The following is a 20,686-nucleotide window of genomic DNA, read 5'->3' as shown; positions in this document are numbered from 1 at the left end:
AACGTGCTGCCCTCCGGCACCCAGCCAGCCAGTTACTCGTGGGAGCACTTTACGCTGTCGCTGGTTAATGAACAAAACCACACCACAACCCATCGCCAGAGCTGCAGTATTAAATCATGGACGTGCTAAATGGGAATAGTGAACCGTTTTCTGCACCGAGTGCTGGAAAACAGCCGCTGCCCCCAATGCCGTCGCTGGCTGCGCTCTGCCTGCCAGCTCTGCCTGCCAGCTCTGCCTGGCAGCCGCCCTGCCTGTAAGCCGACCCTGAGCTCTCCCTCCTCCCTCCGCTCTCCAGATACAGATACTGCTATTTTTAGCAGTCGCTCCCAGAACCGGGATGTATCACTGCCTTTTCTTAGCACAGATACAGCAGCCTCCTCTCTTCCGAGGACACACAGCACTTCACAAAAGACCCTCTAGCTGCAGGGGCGTGCAGAAATACAGAGGGGCGGGTGTGCTCCCGGCGGGGCAGGCGGCAGATGCCCACCACCAGTGATTTAAGGTACAAATTTGGTACCGCTGAACCTAGGCATTAAAAATACCGAGGCTTTTGGCCTCAATGTTATGGCCCAATTCCAGCATAGGTGGCAGCAGGGCCGGTGTGAGCTCTGCGGTGGGGAAAGCGGTTGCTGCATGCAGAGGCACCCAGCGAAGTAGCGAAGGGTGCTGGGGCGCAGGTGTTCCTGCCCTTGCTTTCCCTGTGTGTGCCATCATTACCGGCTGCTGCTGCACAGCTCTAATTAGCGCATGACAGCATGGCAGTCGTGGCACTTGCTTTTGTCCCTTGGTCATTTCCACTTAGCCACTTTAATTAGCAGTTTCCCCATGACAGGAGAGGGCCTGTGACAAGAAAGGGTCGTCGATACCCCTGGGGTGCATTTGCATCTTCCCGGGATGGTTTTGTCCACGTGCGATACCTGCAGGTGCAGACGGTTGGGGCAGGGCAGGGTTTATGCACATGAGCCAAGTAATAGCTGAAAGGCCATGCAGGGAGCGACAGTCCTGCCTTCGCTTCCTACTCCTGCTATGCAAAAAACCCCCACCCAACCCAAAGATGTGCAATATTTGCAGAACGCTGCAAACAAACAAAGAAAAGTCAGGGCAGCCAGTGAAGAGAGAGGACAAAATTTCCAACGTGGGTGAAGGTTTCCAGGAGGGCCAGTGACCGCCTGGCCCAGGGCACGGCTGCTCGGCCCCCTCCCACCCCGCAGCTCGGGGCGCCGCTCCCCGTGCCCTGTCCCAGGCACCCCCGCACACAAGAGAATCACAAGCACTCCATGTCTCTGCTGACTAGTCATCGTGTTCCAGAAATTGTACATTTTTGAAGTAAATTCACTCATGCAAAAGTGGCATTCGACTTGGTTCGGTTATGTGTTAGCGGCCGCGCCCTGGGATAAATGGAAATATCACTGCTGTGCCTGCCACGGCGCGTGGCCGGGGCAGGAGAGCGTGGGCAGGCTTGGTGCTGTGGGTGAGCGATCGCAGAGACAGGGCACGGCCCACCGGCCAGGGCATGGGGACTCGGGGCAAGCGAACCGCTCCTTCCCCAGCAGCTGAGCCTTCCTCCTGCCGGGGTGAAGCAGCGATGGTGCGGCCGGCGGCGACAGGGCCCTGCCACACCGCTCTGTGCTGGGGCACCCGGGTCCGCGGCCTGGGCTGCACCCTTGAGCTGCCACCTTGGCCAAGCCCTGGCTGTACCTGCTGCCCGTCGCTGCCCTGGGAGGAGAGGAGCCTCCAGCAAAGTGGCCAAGGGCTGATTTCCCACTGGAGAACACGAACACGAAGGGCTGCTGCCATCTCCTGGGGTCTCTCAGGGCATGGCCACCCTGGGATGGTCGAGGGGCCAAGAACGTGACCCTGGCCAGGCTGGGGCTTCGGGCTGTGACAGGCTCAGGGACAGGGCATGGTCCAGCCACTGATGCAGCGTCAGGTCCCTGCTTTGCTTACCAGCCTCCCTGGCCTGCTGCTTTGTCCCCTGCTAGCTAAAAAATACTGCAGTCCAGAAATCACCTAAAGGAGACAGGGGAAAAAAAAAAATCTGCAAATCCCCCAGGTCCTTTATTACTCCAGGAAAACCCCAGATCAGCATCTTCATCTTTAGTTTGGTGTGAGAATGCGTAACATTGAGAGCACGTAATACTGAGTGTGCTTTAATCTACGTTCATAGAGACACTCCTGCTGCTGGGGAGTCCAGGCAGCAGTACTGCAGCCACTTAGCAAAATGCCAACCAATTTAATTAACGCCATGCACTGTGGCCAGGCCAAACAGCAGGTCCAGGATCCCTCCCCAGCGTGACCCGGGGCTGCCATAACCCAGGTGCTCCCACCGGCCAGGCTGGACCCGTCCCCGGCACATGGCACAGCTGGTGCCCATTTAATCTGTGTGCCCGGCTGGGAATGGTGCCATCAGCTGCCACCAATTACCCCAGGACAAGAGCCCCCCGCCTCCCTGCAAGGGCAGCTCCTGCGGTGGTTGCTGGTGGGGTGAGCCTGGGGCTGTGAGGAGGATGGGGATGTCGCTGCTCGGGGCTGAGGTAAGGTCTGTGTTAGCTGCTGTGGTCGGGCAGGGTTTGGGAGGTGGTTGCTGGTCGTGAGAACTGGTTTCTTTAGCTTTTGGTGCTGCTGCAGCCTGGTCCCCAGCTCTGAGCCAGGTGGGAAGCGGGGCTGGGGGCTGCAGTGCTGTGTTGCTGCTTGGTGAGAGCCTGGTCCTGGTGCAGGGAACAAGCCAGGGCTGCCCTGCTTCGGGTTTGGTGCCTGGGCAGGTGTGCTGTGGTTGCTGTGTTTCCCACTTGGTGCTGGCTGAGTGGGAGAGAGCACTTGTGCCTTTACCAGTGATGGCTTTATTTTCAAATAGTCATTGTATTCCAAGTTCAGTCAGCCTCTTGAGGTTGAAGATGCTGAGGCAAGTGCAGGCATGTATGCTCCATTGATCTATACATAAGCAATATATAGTTACCAAAAGCCCAGCCTGAGCCAGAAAACCTGCAGCAAGAAATCTTTCTCAAGGAGAGAGATTCCTTCCCAAAGGCAAGCTGACAGAGGCCAGTTACAACCCTAAGGCAGTTCCAAAAGGCAGCTGGCCCATTCTGGGATTATTTTCTGCCCAAATCTCCCACGATTTCACATCCATCGGTGTCATAAAATCACTTTGGTATTAACCTGATTGTATAGGGCAATAACCCCCGGATTTCTGTGTTCTCCCACCGACAGTAGCGTAGGGCTCTGGGATATGCAGTTTGCTCACTGTGACTCCGTTAATAACCTGCAAAGGAGCAGTATTTCCAGGACACCTTCTCCGTTGCTGCCTTACCTTGAAAGGTAAGCAGGTGAGCGATGCACTCCTGCCCCTCTCGGGAGACTCCCAGCCTGGCAGGGGTTTAGGTTTGAAAGAGAATTTAAGGGTGAACTAAAGCAGCCGGTGTGTGTCCACACAGCCTTCCCACTCGTCCTGGGGACATGGGCACGCTCCTCAAATCAGAGTCGTGTCCCACCGACCTCAGCTGTGCACGGGGCCGGACCCTGGAGCAATGCAGCATCCTGCAGCTGGCCGTGTGATAGCACTGGCAACATGGGTGGTGTGTGATTTCAGCCTCTGTCTTAATTTATCAAATGGCTTCACTCAACGGCTGTCCCTTCCTGTGTGTTCCAGGCCCTGCCGGGGCTGTGTCCTCCAGACCCCAGGAGCAGTCTCTAGGGCCATGTTTCACAGCGGTCATGGCCAGTAAAATGTGATTTTTACATAAATGAAGCTGAGAGCAAATGTCATTCTTCTGCCACTTCCCTCTCTACTCCTGTCTGGGCAGCGGGCTCGGCTAAGGGTAGCAGCAGTTAGATTGTGTATAAATACGAACCTTTGGAAAAAATTTGCCCTTTGAGTTTAAGTTCTATTGACATTGGTTCTGTGAACTGGATCTACAAGGACAGCTTCACCTCAAATGAGGTGACCGGTGCCTGCTGTGCTCCCCTCAGAGCTGCTCTGAGACCGCAGGGACGTGCTCTTATTGTTCTGCTTGGTTTTCAGTTTGCCATGGACAGAAAAACTCAGAACAACTGGAGGTGCCCCAGGGCACATCAACTCAAATGTCCCCAGGGCCCACTGTGAGCGGTGTTCCACCAAAACAGGGGATTGCTGAGGGGTCTGAGGGCACAGCAACATGCTCCAAGGTGACAGGGAAACCATGTGTCCTAGGAAAGGAAAAATGGGGAATAATGTGACTGTCAAGGAAAGTCAGCAAAATTATGAATGACTGTGAAAATCAGTCATTGATATAATGGTAGAAATTTCTTCCAGTGGTTCAAAACTATGGAGGTTAACATGTAGTTTGAGGGAAAAACGAAGTCTTAACTCCAAGTTGTGACAAGTGTAGTAGGTGCCTTCCGAAGTTTTAGTGCAGTTGCTTTTTAAGTTACACTACCTCCCTGCTCCCCCCGCCAACATTCTTCTGGCTTAATTGCTTCAGAGTGATTTCATTACTTCTGGCTGTGGTGGTTAATTGAATGTATAAAACCCTCCCAGCTGGTGGCTCTTGGCTGTTGTGCTGCTGTTGGCCTCCCCACCAGCAGGACTGGGAGCAGGACCAGCCTCCCCAGCAGCTCCACGCTCTGGCAGGTCCCACACAAGCTCATCCAACTCCTGTTCAAATTTAAAGTGGGAATCACTGATGAAGATCCCATCAGCTCAAATCAGAGCTGCCCTCAGCCTGCACCACTGTTCCAAGTAATGGCCAGCAGCCATCTTGCATCCAGAGCCTTTGTACCTCCAAAATCAGCGGTTGCACAAAGCTGCTGGTGCACGTTCCCCTCTGGTGTCTGTGCTCCGGCTGTGTCCTCTCCTGTGGCCCGTTCTTCTTGAAGGTCAGGCAGCCCTCAGCCACTGACCTTTAAATGCAGCCCCACGGGTGGAAACCTCCTCTCTAGGGTGGGTGACCTCACCTACAGGCTGCGCAGTCTCTGGGAAAAGGCGAAGGGTGTTTAACAAGCAAAGCTCAGAGCCCTGGTCTGTCTTTCCAAAGGTTAAGCTCCTGAATGGCAGATAATGACTATTGCTTTCAGTCCTTTTATGGCAGCTTTTAGATTAGGCTGTAGAAACAGCCTGTAGGTGCTTTAATGTTTGAAATAAATGAGTGTCTCTTGGTGTGGTTGAGTTAAAAATAACATCTTCATCATGCTGAAACCAAGACAGGGAAAGCTGGAGGTGTTTGCTCGCATTCGGCTGGTGAGTCATGAGCAGGCTGGGGCCGGGGGCCGGCTCTCGGGCACCCGGGGCAGAGGTGGGGCTCAAAGATGGTGCAGATTGAACATAAACCAGACCCTATGGCAACGATCACTTCATCTGTGACTGCCACACAGCTGCCTCAGGATGCAAGGTGCCCCCGGATGTGTCACTCTGTAGGGACAGGAGCGGCGATGGTGTGTCTGCAGGAAGGACACGCTGCAGCCCCATCACGTGCTCCGCCGTGTCTTACGGGTGAGACCTGGGAGCTCTCCCTGGCTGAGCGTCGGCTGGTGGCCGTGTGGCAGCCCTGCCCAGGGAGGGGGTGGTTGGGTGCTGTCCCAAGCCCGATGCCATGACCGTGCTCAGTGCAGCCGTCCCGATGGGGGATGCGAGGGAGTGGGGCAGGCAGGGGCATCCCCCCCCCCAGCCTGGCACAGGGGTTGCCGTCAGGCTGGCCAGTCTGACCATAGTTTTAGTAGCCCCAAGAATCAAGCAGCTCAGAGGGGGCTTTGCAAGGGGGATTTTGACTAGTGGGAAACTGAGGCACAGAGCAGCCATGTGAGCTGGCAGTGGTGACAAGGCAGAGGGGGTTTGCTGTCCTCTCGAGCAGTGGAGTGAAACCTGGTAAAAGCTGCTGTTGTCCTGGGGAAGAGGCTCTGCAGGGTGTCCTGTCTCCTTTCCCATGGCATGGTGGTGCCAGTAGGCATCTGCTGGGCGAGGTGGCTGGCTTGGTTGTCTCCTCCTGGTGCGGGGATCGCCTCCTCCTGGCACAGCCTGCCGGGAGGGAAAGGGTGTCTGCTCCCTGCAGCCCCCGTCATGGACTGGCCCTGTCGCAGCCATTCCTTGGGGACCTTGCCTGGCCGTGCACTAACTGATGGGACGAGAGCCACTGCTGAAAACACCTTTTTCTTGTTTTCTGTGAGCAGCCCTGTTGCATCCTTAATCAGGCAGGGCTGCTGAGCTTGGGGAAATGCCTGCTCTGTGCCAGCACCCCAGGGGCAGCTGGGGAGTTTTGACTCCCCTCGCTCTTGGGTGAACCCCATGCCCACATCACCAGCACAGACATGGGGAACTGGGGCTGGGCTCAGCCCTGCCTGGCAGTGGGAGCTTCTGGGTGCTATTGCTGTTCCCCACTGTGGATGATGGGTTTTGCCATCAGCAGCCAAGGCACCTTGTCGTGGGCTAACACAGGGCTGCAGGACAGGCTGGAAGAGAGAAAAATAACTTCTGGGAGGCTCTGAGCTGCCAAAAGCTGTGCTCTGGGTTCCCCCTGCCTCTCCTTTGCGCGGCCCCTTAGTCATCGAGAGAAACAGCCACTGGGTTTGCAGCCTTGCAGAACTTCAGGGCCTCTCTAATTAGTAACATTTGCATTGTACTTCCTGGTGGTTCCATACTTGAGAGCAGAAAAAAATCAAGTTTACACTTGCACAGATTTGCAGATGACACCAAGTTAGGATGGGGCTGCTAGTACTTGTGGAAAGAGGATTAGAGTTTAATATTGGCCTGATAAAATAGGAAATGATCTAAAGTAACTGCAAGGCAAGTCAATAAGGAGACAGATAATTTTTCTTTTCTAAGCGTATTAGTTTAAGTGAAGAAATCCAAACTGTGAAATGACTGTCACAGAAAAGTCCATGTATTGATAAACGAATATGAAAATTGGTCACTGAAATAATGGTAAAAACTTCTTCTATTGGTTCCAAAATAAGAAAATTAGTGTGTATTTTGAGAGAGAACAAAGTTGTCTTACTACATTTGTCAAAACTTGGAATTATTTTAAGTTTTAGAATGGTTGTTTTTAAATTAAACCATCCAAATTTTCTTCACTTTAATTGCTTCAAAGTGATTTCATTAGTTCTAGCTATATCAGTTAATTGCTTCAATTTAACGTGTAAAATTATTCCCAGCAAATGGCTCTCATTAGATGTCGGTGCACTATCACTAATTGCCAGCAGAGGGCAGGAAACGATCAATTTGCCTTGATAGCAGTTATCAAAGGGCTGATCTATTGGCACATACGTCCATTTATTTCGCAAGTGACCTATTTCACCGGAATAACAGTAGAAATTAGAGGCTATTTTATATTGCAGCATGACTAAGGCATAACACTAAGCCCAGTGTAACAGCATCTTGATCAATGTACACCTTCCTGGGACAAGAGAAGCTCCCAGAGACCTTCCAGCCAGCTCCCGGGTGTAAATGTTCAAGTTAAGAAACCTAGTAAGGCTGATGGGTAACTAAAATGTAATTATTAAGTCTACTGTTATCTAGAAGGGTGAAGAAGGTCTGATTTTTACACAGATCCTCTCCTAAGGATAAAGCAAGCAGCAATTGCTTTCTGGTCAACACCAGAAGCTGAGTTCATGCCCCATTCAGACTCCCACCAGTGCACGTTTCAGCTCTGGGATTAGCAGAGAAGTTCTTTGAACTAATGGAGTGGGGAAAGGGGAGAAGGGAGTCCTGGATCAAGTGTGTTATTTTGAAAAACTGCTCAGTCAACACAGGTTTAGGATTCTAAACACATTCTTGAACTTTTATTCCTCCCAGCGGGTAAGCGGTTGATTAAAAATCTTAGTAGCAAAACCAGACCAAAAATACGTCTCGCACGTACAGAAACAAACATGTGCACTTGCATGTCAGATTTACATGCAGAACTACAATCCACATTTCAACAGTGAATATGCAAATGACTAATGAGGAATTTGGGTTGGCAGTGAGAGCAAAATGCTGCCTGTGTAACCATGGCAAATGTGCAACAAACACTGCGTGTCTGGTTAGGTGTATGCAATTTTGAGCAAACAGACTAGGCCATGTAGAAAAAGTGAAATGATACTGCTGATCTTGAAACAGTGTAAGCAGAAGAGAAAAATCCTATTAACAAACAGGAGAGCTTAATGAAAGCTGTTTGGCGCTTCCCAGCTGAGGCTACTTCAGCTATGTGCAATATCAACCTTTCTGCACCTGGATTAGATTTTGTAGACTCTTCTTCCTCATGTACATGTTTAGTTCAGCAAGCAAATGATATGGAAAATGCTGCTTTTGCTTCCACTAGTGAATTCTGGAGTGTTAGGGACACTTCCTGAATTAGGCAAAACAAAAGCTGCTGTTTTCTGAGATTTGAAGCCAAAGTGCCAGCAAGGAGCAACTGCCAATTACAGAAACCCAACTGCAACTGGCTTTAGCCAAAGGAAAAAAATACGTTAAAACTACAATTTCAAATGCAGTTCTGTACTGTGTCATACAATCCCCCACTCCCCCAAACCATGCTATAATCAGTACTGTGGATTAGATACCTCAGTATAAAAAAAAAAAATCCCATAAAATAGAAACCAAGATATTTTTTTATATTACAAACCCACCAGTTTTCAGAGGTGCTTCCTTATATGTGCAACATCTGCTTTTGTCAAGGTATGCATCTTCTCTGGATTCATAATATGCAAATCCCATAAATTATAGATTTATTCCAGTCAGATTCCCTTACTAGTGCTGAAACAAATTCACAGTATAAACTGTCAAGACTCTCCATGCTGTGAATGAATATATATATAAAAAAAAAGTAAAGTGCAATTCATTCTGTTTTGCAGAGTCATACAATGGCTCTGTACTTCAGCATATTTTTACAGCAGATTTCGTAATAGGAAGAAGACCCTCCCCATTAAACAATGTCATCATTTCATGGCAGATGTTTCTGCTTTTCAATAGGCTGTATGAAATTTGCTATGCTGTAAAATCTGAACAAAAGGTTCTTCATTCAGTCCAGTGTCTGACACTTACGGGTTTCCATCACTGATTAGTAATATCAAGCACAGTAGATCTGCGGTTTTATACCTAAACGTGTAGCACAAGACATGCCTGAAATCAGAGAGTTCATTCTTAGTTTTCCAGCTTTTGTGCAGTCAGACTCTTGATAGCTAAATCCTCTCTCTAATGCTCTAATGATAAACTCATTGCATTCCTGGCTCGGTCTGCTATAGCAGCTCTTGCTCATCATCTTCAGATCCTGAGGGTCCTTGTCGTACCTCTTCATACCATTTGTTTGTGAGGGTTTTCATCTGTATGCGCCCATTATGTAAGTCCTAAGGCAAAAGCAAACCCGAACAGTTTGTTACTTAGCTACAACACTACCTGCGTGTTAGAGCAAAAGAGAAAGACTAGTTTAACATATTCCTTAGGAAATAATCCAACCCTGGTCTCTAAGCATGCAAAGTAATTCTGTTTCCTACCAGAAAATATTTATCAAGTGTTCAGCCAGTGATTATTTCATGAATGATATTTTGATGACAGGTATTTTTACCTGTGTTTTCTGGACAGTCCTGCTCTGTGGGTTTCGACAATCCTAATGCTGTCTGGATGGCCTGGCTTTGAGTCTCACTCCTCTCTGTGTTCCCAGGGTCAGTGGGAAGCTTGTGGCCTGCTTTGGTGATTCACATACTTATTTTTCTAGCCTTTGGTTGCAATCTGGATGGCAGCCTGTGCTGTTGGCTACCAACTACGAATCAGATGCTTACTCTGGTTTCTCGATTCCTTTTTGGTTTTGCAAAAAATGCCTTTAGCTTTTGTGGGAAAGTGCTGAAAGCATTCTTTTGAAAAGAAAGGTACAAAACAAGAGGAAAAATAGTACGTTTGAGCAGGCTAGGAAGATGGAATGTGCACCCTTTACACAATTATCAACTCCACAGCAAAATGCTTACTTCTGTGGCAAACTGGAAAAAGTGAATTATGTGGCTCAGGAGCCTCAGGTTTCTGAGTCATGGGAGTGGAAATGGCATAGTATTTACACCTCTCGGAGCCACTCGGTGTTAAGTCACATGTTCAGTCAGGTGCCATTTTGCATTTACAGCTTCAAAGTCTTGGTCTCCCAGTGAAGAAGTCTTAAAAGCGAAGGTTGTAATGCTGGTGCATATTTCCAAGATAAAAACTGCACTCTGCAGAAAAATCACATCTCCAGAATTCACAGGATCACGTACAGTAAAAGGCAGGAACTTTGTGTGACAGCACTTTAAAAGCTCTGCATGAGTGGCAGCAGCTTTTGCTAGCAGCAGTAACTAATGGTACTCTGCAAGATTAAAGGCGAGTTGAATAAATCCATACACCTTTTAAAGTTTAATTGTGGTAGCCCTGAGAGATGCTCATTTAATCCAACCTGCAATTTTACAGTGCAGCTTTTCATTACAGCTGCTCTACATATGCACAAGTAATATATTAGATGGCTCACTGTTCCTAATGTTGAAGTTGCATGGCTACGCTATGAGCCTTGAATGGTACAGACTGAAATGACAACTCTACTACAGTTTCTTTTCTTCAAGACAACAAGAAAGACTTACTTCTTGTGTGAGTCTTCTGGTGAAGAAGGGATTCAAATACTTGGCATCCAACCACATAAACCCTTTGAGGTCCTGCTGTTTTATATACTGGGCTTCATATTCCTCCTCTGTGAGCTCGATAAATGTTCGGATTCTATGGTATTTCCCTAGAAAGATCACAAATATTGGAATAACCTGAGAAATGTGGCAGTCATTGCTTGCTTCAGCCCCCTGCTCTGTGCTCTCCCTTCTCACAACCAGTTCCCATGCTGGAACAATATGGAAATTATCACCCCAGCCTACCAGGGCTTATAGCTGTATGAATCTGTCCAGCTGTTGATTCCCAGAGCCACTTAGCTTCCCTTTTCATGCTGAAAGGTGAAAGACCTCAAATGTTCCGTATTTTGTATTGTTACTATTGCTGAGAATAGATTTCTAGTGTGCAGGTTTTCTCTTGTGAGCTGGACAATGATTTTATCCAGCAAGCAACACTAATGTCATTGTCTCACTGAAAACAAGCCCTGTATCAGAACACCCCCTATCCCTGTGCTCTTCCTATACACACCTCCCTACGTGGACAGAGTAAGATAATTCTGAAGACTGCAAGCTTTTTGAAACCTCATGCCAAGAGCAGCTGTTCTTCAGATCCTACAAAACAATACCCTGCATGTATTGTTCAATGGTTTGGGGAAAAACAGGCCAATGATCTGGGGTACTTTCATGTACTCCAGCCTTTTGCACATGAGGTGTCAGACTGGCTGTTAGTTTTCTTCAGTACTCTTGCTTAGCCAGAAATTGCTTTAAAATAAAACACAGTCAGAGGGGTGCTGCTGTTACCACCTTCTCATGGCCTTTGCTTTGACTTTTTCAAAATAATTCCTATCTGCCTTTTATGATTAATTCATGACTCACGCTGTACTAGCTACTTTCCCTCTGTATATGACTCAACCCTGTATCATCTGCTTTATGCTTTTGCATGGTTTACTTTAATTTGTATGGATCAATTTATAATTAGATTGAGTTAAGAGACACTTTCTCCTCCCTTTGTCCAAACAGTTATTTTGTGTAAACATTAATAAGGCTCTGTCTTTGGGATATTTTAAAATTATATTGCTTGGCTTTTTCCTACCACCTTGGCTTTTCCCATGGCTTTCATTTTACTTTTTAGTTAAAAAAAAAAAGCGCTAGTCTTGGAAAATGTAAAAACTTAAAAAAAAAAAAAATCAGTGATCCTCTGAATAAAAAACCCAAACAAACCATCTTTTCTGTCTTGCTAAGATTAATGTCCTTCTTGTTCCTCTTGCGTGCTTTGGAGTCCTCAATGTCAATCAGTCTGATGAGGGGCATGGTTCCTCCTCCCAGCAGCAAAATTGTGAACAGCACTATGATGATTGTTGTTGTCCCAATGAGCTGCCGCTTCTCTATTGGTTCCAAGCCCAAATGGAGGCTGAGGGCATAGGGAATTGCACCACGTAAACCTTATCAGAGAGAACAGTAAATCAATGAAAAGTGAATCAACAGGTACATTGGTCCTCAGCACCCTGATAACTCAACAGGAATTCTACATCTTTAAAAGATTTTTACAGTCCTCTTCCATGTCCATTTATCTATCGTTTGGTTACCACCCTAAAATCAATCTGACCTCTTCAGATACTGTTGTTCAAACTGTGAAGTTGCTAGACCTAGAGAGAAAAGTAGACTCTTTGCAGAAAAGCTTTAGTGGAGATCACCACTGCATAGTCCTCTAGCACAAATGGGAAAGAGAACATATCTATTGCACTTGGGTTTGAGAACAGTGCAAATGTTCCACAGATGGAAAACCAGTTCCTCCCAGAGCAGCCCACACAATGAAAAAGATAAAACATTTTTTCCAGTTCTCTGTACTTTGAGCTTTAACTTACCGCTAAACCACATGATAAACATCATTTTGGGGGTGATTTTATGATCACGGAAAAAGTTGAGTAGGTAGGAAAGTGGGAAAATATTCACTGCTCTACCAAACAGAACAAGTACCTGAAAAACAGAAATAAAAGCAAAAGACCATTTGATGTGTTACATTCACGGAGGCCCCAGTTGCATCTGGTTTGTACAGGGTAAGGTGAATATGGTCTTTTCACTCACAAGTCTTGCAAGTAGGTGTGCTGCTAAACTAACATAAAGAAATCTCTCAGCATAGGTTAATGTGGAATTTAACTTTTTAAACATTTTGTCTGCTTAACTGAAACTAAACCAGATGTGTCACTGACAGAGACCAGACACTACTTTACTTATAATAAATAAATGAAACCCAAGAGGCATTCCAGGGAGACCAAGAATTACTCTGGGTAAAAAGTTCTCCTCAGTTCAGTCAGTCAGCTCCTTTAATCATTCCCTTGGCACAGCAGCTAAGAGGCAATAAGATATTTCTATTGTCTCCCCATGGACCAGTTCCTCAGAGAAAAAGGCCAGAAGCCAAATAGCATGTAATCCAGTTCCTCAACACTTCCCTGGGTATGGCTATAAAATATACCACACATTGAAGCAACGTATTGAGAGGGGAAAAAAAAATACTATTGATTTAATGGCAGACAATTAACAAATACAGTGAAAACTTTAACTCAGAAAAGCAAAGGTTTTCACAATGGCATTGCTTTTAAGCTCCATCACAAACAGACCTTGATAAGGTAAACATCCTAGAATTAGTCAGCAGGATCCTTGAAGGGCTGTGCTGTTTTCCTTTATGAATCACCCCAAAATTACACAATTTGCATTACACCTGTGAGGGCAATGCTACATAGAAGGAAGTGTCACACCTTAGATATATATTAGATAAGGAAGTTGGGTGTAATGCAGTGAGAGCAGTTCCCCATGCTGGTATCACTATCTGTAAATTGTAGGTAACAGTTCTTCCCTTGAACCATGGACTAAAATGTGCTAGTATACATTGTTATACGTAACTGGAAATGGATTCACATTTCCATCTCTTGACTCTGCAAAAGAGAACATACTTTTCATGTCTATATTAAACAATTACAATAGCAATAGATGTAGGTAACCCCCATGTGAACCATAATTCAAAGTGCCACTACATAAAGCTACACTGAAATACAGAATGAAAGAAAAAGAATTAAGAATGGAGTCAAAGAATGAATACATATTGGAGAAGGTCTCAGTAAGGACTTCCTCTGAAGGTGAACTCAGAGTGTGAAGAAGGGATGTATGGACTAAATTGGTTTATGTAAATGAACTGCAACGATACATGAGAGAGAAAGATTCAAAAGCTGTAGTCCTGGAGGGATGAAATGGAGCAGAGTTTGATTCTAGTTTGCGCTGTACTTTCTACGAACTGTCCATTCACACAAATCATTCATATGAAGCTAAAGATACGTAAAAACTCAGGATTGTTTTCTGGTAAAATAACTTCTGGAATAAAGTGGCATGTATAATAATCTCAACATCTTTTGAGATTTCTTTTATTTTAATCTCATAGGGTCAAAACAAGCAAGGTTCTCTTCCTTGTTTTTAATAATCTTATACAGAAGGGCTCCAAAATAACAGCAAAGTGGAATTCCTTAAAGAAGACTGATGTATTTGTACACCAAAGTGCTGAGAACAAGAAGATAATTTCATGCTATTCGTGAGAGTTAACTTTGCGCAATATATAAAAATATAAAAGTATTTTCATAAAAACCTATAAAACATAACAACTGTTCTAAAATAATTTAACTGTTAAGGTGTTTCCCTCCTCCCCAATACCAAAAACGCATCTAAACAAGTATGGAAGGAAGTAAATACCTACTATGCACCAGATGACAAAGGACATTTCAAACTTGTGAGGAAAACTAAAAATTGACAGGCCAAGAAATGCAAAAACACACGTTTCTGAAAAAGAGAAATCACATCTTAAATAAACAAGTCTATAAAACCTTTTCTACTCCTATTATAAGTTACTACATACAGTATATAAAATAGTATTTCCTGACTTTTGAATGCACAAAATAGGCACAAATGCCATGCAAAAGGCCAGATTCTTCCACTCTTGCTGTCAGTGGCAAGTGACACTTAGTAAGTGGTAAGCACCTTAGTCTGTGTGTGTAGGCTTTTTTCAGCTGTAAATTACTAAGGAGGATGAACAAAGCCAGCAAAACCTTGTTCTAAAGACCAAGGAATTTTTTACTTGAGGAATATAGGACAAGCTGCAGAACACAAGCTACAGGAGCGACTACTAACGACTTCTATAGCTTTGAATCAGATTCTATATAAAACTGAAATGTCAGGCACAATCTCATATATTGCAAGTTGAACACTGTTATAAAGTATTCAATTCATTAAATTCTGATAAACGGCAGCAGTTCATGGCTTTCTTTGTAATAAAATACTGCACTGTATGATCTAACAACCCTTGTATATTCTAATAATCTCTAGAAGTGATGTTCGCAAATCTGAAATAGTACCACCACTGCACAATGACTACAGTAATCCAAACATTTTATTTCCACAGCACCAAGCCATTACCATCAGAGAATCGCAGAGTCAAGATGTTTCATCAGTTTCATCAGTCCTAGCAAGGACTGATCATAAAGTCCTTATCATAAAGGCAGTTAAAAACAGGACGGTTTTGGACAGACAGTAGCAATACCTGAGTTACTGCAGCATAAGACATTGTTTGGTCATGCTTTGGGTACCGGCTACTTGCATTTGCACGTTCAAAACCTGCTGCAAACGTGTATGAAATTGCACAGTATCTTAAATAACTCCTTTACAATGACTTGAATGAATAAGTGCTTTTTTAGCATTTGTAATAGATTAAGACCAAACTCTGATGAGCTACTGGTGCTCACGTAACAAGTGTTAATTCAGTCTGCAGCAAGGCCACTCCCTGACCATGTTCCAAATGCATCTTCCTGCAAACAATATGGAACACATTCATGCCACCCCCTAAAAAACAGGGATATATTTGTAATACAGAAGCATGTCATTTCTTCGAAGGTTTGGCTTGTAAAAGGAAATGGAAAGGCTACGGGACTTCCAAAAACTTCTTCTCAATTTGTGAAGCTATTGTTTTTGCAAGTAGCTTTTTATATCCAAAACCATTTAAAAAAATATCTCCATTTCCTAAAACTAAAAATAGACCAGAGGAATATAGGAGTCAGAGATCTTTATTCGGTTATCAATCTTGTGGCAAATCTTAGCAGGAGCCTGCAGGATGGGAGAGAGAGATTTACTGTATGTTTTATCCAGTATGGCAGGAAAGGTGACTTTTGACTGCCTTCCAGCCTCCACTATTAGGAATTCTTCTCTTAAAGACATGTACCACTGACATACAAATGGCTAGAAGAAAATTCACACCTCTGCTGCTCCCATCAGAATCACCATTTCAGGCAAATAAAATTTTAAACTATTAATATTAGATATTAATAGTAGGTAGCACCTACCACACATGAAAGCAACAGTTCTCAGTGTCTGCTGCATTAAAATCTGTGTAACTGGGGACAAGTTATGGTGTGTATAGTGAGACATCACGATGCCAGAGAAGAGGATTGCCATGATACCTGTAGATAAAAATGTGGCAGTCAACAGAAGAAGAATAGCTTGCACTCTCCAAATATTTGTGTTTGTAGCCCTTACTAATGCCAAAGCTTATGAAGCAGTAAGTGGAGTTTCTATTACCATTGTTATTCCTACTGGTTTCACTCCACTGGTCATATTAAATACTAGGAGTTCCAGTATAGGTCACTTGCAAGCTAGAATAAATCCCTGTTATGTCATGTTTTCCCATAGAAGTGAGGGAAATAAAAAGCCAATTCTTGAGTGTTTTTCCTGCTTTTCACTCTCCTAACAGGTAGAGAGGTGAGACCAAAAGAAGAATAAAATCGATTTGAGAATAGTGGGGCTAGAGAACTGTATGATTCAGTTCTCCCAGAAAGTGTGTCATTCTCTCCTACCTGCTGATCAGCCAGGCCCAATCATTCCACCAGAAGTAGAATGAGACCAAGAGGACGTGGGTGTGAATCCACTCCAGTATGGTGCACCACATAAGAACGAATAGCACGCACGGGTGTACCCCCAATTTTCTATCAATTTGAGAATCAGAAAAGCTATTGAGACTTCAGAATTCAGGGCAAAAATTACCTTTGTAGGAATCATGGAATCATTTAGGTTGGAAAAGACCTTTAAGATCATCGAGTCCAACTGTAAGGAAGGCACAGCCTGATATGTAGGGCCCGCAAGGAATGCTACTGTGCAGAATGTCCCTTGCCTCCAGCAGAAAGGGTCACTAAACCATGTGCTATAAGTTACTATAGAGATTAATCTCAGCTATCAACTACGGGAAAAGCCACCAAATTTTCCATTATAGAGTTCAGTTGCCCTAATGACATGCACAACAGCTTGGACAGAGGTACAGCAACTGGTAGCACAGGCCAGAACAGCTACCTCAGATTTCACTATCTTTCACAAATTTTTGACTTGTGTTAGGGATTTTTTCCATCTACCTTGCTTCTCAGCTCTTGGTTATTTATGGGAAGAATCTTAGAGGGGCCCTCTTAGACACAAATAATACCTACTCCCTAAATTTATCAAAGAAACTTGCACATACTCATTTAGCTACTTACCTGAGAGTGAGATGCCTTCTGCAAGTCCATAAGGAAGGTAAGCGAAGATAATCATCATCCCAAACTCTAGGGAGGGTGTCTTCCTTAAATCAATGTGCTTTAGCACGTACACATGACAATGTTACGGAAAAAGTAAATAAAAAAAAATTCAAAGAAAAATTTAAATCTGTGTCATTCCATTACAAAACAATGATTATGCTTAATGTACTTATCTACTGAATAGCTAATAAAGTCTACACTTTGGCCTTTGACTCAAGTATGGAAAGATTAATAATTTCTTATGAGGAGTGTTTCTTATAGAAGCTACTACTGGTAGAAGTCTATCAGAATGGACAGACCTAGACACAGAAAAGATCTGCTACTGATGTACCTATGCAATACTGATAACAACATGCCAGCTTGTTTGTTTGGATCTAGAAGGGCCATTTCCCTACATGTTCAGTCTCTGAAATCTCTGCTCCAAAACTACGGCAGAAAATCCCCAGAGAATCATTAAATAGTAAAGGCTTTTCTAAAAATAGGGGAGAACTATGAAATAGCAAATTAAAAGAGCTCTCATTTATGTTTTAACAAAAATAATGTCCTTTTGATACTCAAGATATTTAAAACTTACTTTACATTTGTAGTCATAAACGTGGACATTTGTCAAGGGCCACAAGTTCTGCTTTGCATCTCATGCACAGTTCTGCAGCACAGCTGCCAAGTACAAGTGGATTTTGCCTCAGACATTGTTATTTGCCACACTAAGCATGCAAGCAATCTCCTCTGTTCAGTCACTAGACTACTAGTTACTTTCAAATGGATATGACAGATTTGCAGTAATATTAACAGTGAGGAATATTCCTTCAATCACATCCTTGCCTTAACGCTTAAAATACTCCACCTACCATCTTTGTTAAAATACAGAGGATTAGATGCCTGTAACATGGAAGTTCACATTCCTCCTGGGTCATGAACCAGCAACAACCTTCAACTATATTTATCTGCCGGCAACTAATAAGAGAAGTCCTTTGCTGCATTGAAATTTTGCATGCTTATGGTAAATCCAATACTTTGAGGCACAAATAACAGTAATAGGGCAAATAAGCTGCTTTTCTCTTTGTCTTAATATCATTTAGATATGAATGAAAGAAGTGTTGATCATCTGTCTCCCTCTTTTGTTGTGATGTATGGAATAACGTAAAAGTTCATGGAATCAGGCTGATGAACCAAGAGAGGAAATATGTCTATATTTAATCAAACACTGTGTTCTTGTGACTTACAAACAAAGCGCTTAACAGTATGTCCCAGATGACATGAATGACTGTTGTACAAGCCTAGCACAGAAGATTACCTACGGTGAAGTCAGTGTTAACATTAAACAAGCTCTGAAAAGTAACAAAGGTGTCTGACTTAGAACAAACATCCTTCCTTATCTCAGCAGAGAAGCTTCTGGGTTGTTTAGCAACCAATTCATGGAAGCGCAAAAGGCAAAATGTAACTCAACGTAAATCCAAATAGAACAGTATCTGTATTCAGCTGCCTGAGCATGATACATGGGACAAATGAGCTGGTCTGACTCAAAAGCCCTCGGGAAAAGCAGCTTTTTTTTTTTCTTTTTAATTAACTGTTTTATGTATGTAAAAAAGGAGCCATATGCTTGTAAAAAAGGATCAGTATTGAAATGGAATTAATATATTTTGAATTTACAAAACAATTACCATATTTTATAACACTCCAATGCATGTAATATAAGCTACTATACAGCATTTCAGACCTTAATTACGTTCATAAAAATTTGATGCAACTTTTTAATACACACCCATGCACACTAACATAAAAACAAAATGAGCATGAGAAAATCCTCAGCCAACAAAATAATGTCTAATTAGAAATATCCCCTAAGAAATGCTGGAGAAGATGGGAAAAAAAAATACTACTAGAATGTTGAAGGTGACCAATTTATACATGTGTATCACCAAAATTAAAAAAGGATATTAATGCAGAAATAAGACCAGTAAGTGTGCCAAGTGCTGCAGAGCCGAAGAACATCTTAAGAAAGTATCCCAGAGCCTGTAGAAAGGTTTGCCATCCACTTACATCTGACATATTTTCTCTTGTCAAACCTTCTGCTGTGCTAGATATAATTAAAAAATAAACAAACAGAAATGGTTATAAATTCTAAGCCTGGATCCAAAAATACCAAACATCTTTTGACAACAACAAAAAAACCCCTTCCATTTCTTTGCTGCCACTGCTCTTAAAAGGCTTTTACTGTGATATATATAACAAGAGGAATGTCAAAAGATGTTAAATCAAGTCTTAGTGTAATCCCCAAAGGGAAACCTAATTCTGCTAAAAATCTGGAAATCCAGCATTGCTCTTCTGAAGAATCCCCAGAACGGTGTAAATAGGCTATGATAATGCCCAGTATTACAAAACTATTTTCAAACTTTGAAAAGGAAAACACATTTTGCAGTGGTAAAAACTCAGGGCACGAAAAAGAAAAGAGACAGATCATGTGATCCTCAGAGAAGAACAAATGAACAGGAAGACGTCTCATCAAATATTTAGGTGTGGATGAGAGACAAGGAGGTCACTGAAGAAAAACAAAGAAGCTCTTACAAGGAAAGGGGAGAAATCTCTTTGAATTTCAGGAATGTATTTCATAGAATTCCATGCAAAGAAGACATGGATTCTAACTAGTGTTCCTTTTGACTGCTGTTAGCCTTCACGGCCTTCTATAAAAGAACCACGACTGTATTAAAAGCAGTTAGTTCACTGAGAAATTACTCTATTGTATGTCTTAGTATATCTACTCCTATACATTCATAGTCACATCTATTGACTTCAGCAATAACATGAAGATATATCTATTTTTTTTTTTACTCTTTCAGCCCCAAAGAATTATCATGGGCAAAGGATACGAATATTGGATGTTCTTCTTCCCTGTGATAGCCCCAACATAAATATAAAACTATTGCATGGATGTTGATGTATCCCCCCACCCCGCCAACTGAAGTGTGACTCTGGGTATAAGCCAATGATACAGGAGACACAGCTGCCTATTTGGCAAGGTAAGTGGTTTTGTGCAAGCCTGAAAGGACACATGTTGGTTTTCTGTTGTCAGGACCCTCAGATGGAAAGAGAGCTGGTAAACACATGGACTTAGAAAGCAATCAGTTATCTGGGGTCAATGAGATGAGGCACTGAGGTAGTGGTAATGAGACTTCCATTTACTGTCTTCTGCCTATGCAGTTCATGTTATGGATTGCTTTTAACAAAGAAGGATCATACAAAATTCAGCTTTACACCAGAAATACACAATTTGTTCCAAAGGGACATGGAAGAATTACTGTATATCTGAATAATTAATTAACAGAAAATAATGGGGTTGCTCCTTCCATAAACACGTGTAGTTCAAATGCACTTACTTGGTCAAGACAATAGAGACTGCATCATTGAGAATGCTTTCTCCAAAAACCAACATGTTAAGTACAGGATCCACATTGAGGGCATTGAAAATGGCAATAGTAGCCACAGGGTCAACTGCAGATATTAAAGAGCCGAATGCAAAACTGGGAGAACACAAAACA

The 20,686-nt window shown here is 43.7% G+C and overlaps 1 protein-coding gene across 1 annotated transcript in view; it reads right to left on the bottom strand.

The window, feature by feature from the left end:
* Positions 1-8,466: 8,466 nt before the first annotated feature.
* Positions 8,467-20,686, bottom strand: part of SLC9A8 (solute carrier family 9 member A8) — a 29,331-nt gene continuing 17,111 nt past the window's right edge. The window contains 10 exon segments of the mRNA XM_050907191.1: positions 8,467-9,291; positions 10,540-10,658; positions 10,661-10,685; positions 11,776-11,996; positions 12,420-12,531; positions 14,297-14,379; positions 15,933-16,049; positions 17,112-17,217; positions 19,089-19,227; positions 20,525-20,668. Coding sequence (XP_050763148.1) covers positions 9,184-9,291; positions 10,540-10,658; positions 10,661-10,685; positions 11,776-11,996; positions 12,420-12,531; positions 14,297-14,379; positions 15,933-16,049; positions 17,112-17,217; positions 19,089-19,227; positions 20,525-20,668 — 1,174 coding nt within the window. The 3' untranslated portion in view covers positions 8,467-9,183.

The sequence above is a fragment of the Gymnogyps californianus genome, chromosome 17, assembly GCF_018139145.2.
Source record: "Gymnogyps californianus isolate 813 chromosome 17, ASM1813914v2, whole genome shotgun sequence".
Classification (NCBI taxonomy): Eukaryota; Metazoa; Chordata; class Aves; order Accipitriformes; family Cathartidae; genus Gymnogyps; species Gymnogyps californianus.
Note: the sequence above shows the minus strand (reverse complement) of the source record. Positions and strands in the feature narration are given on the sequence as shown.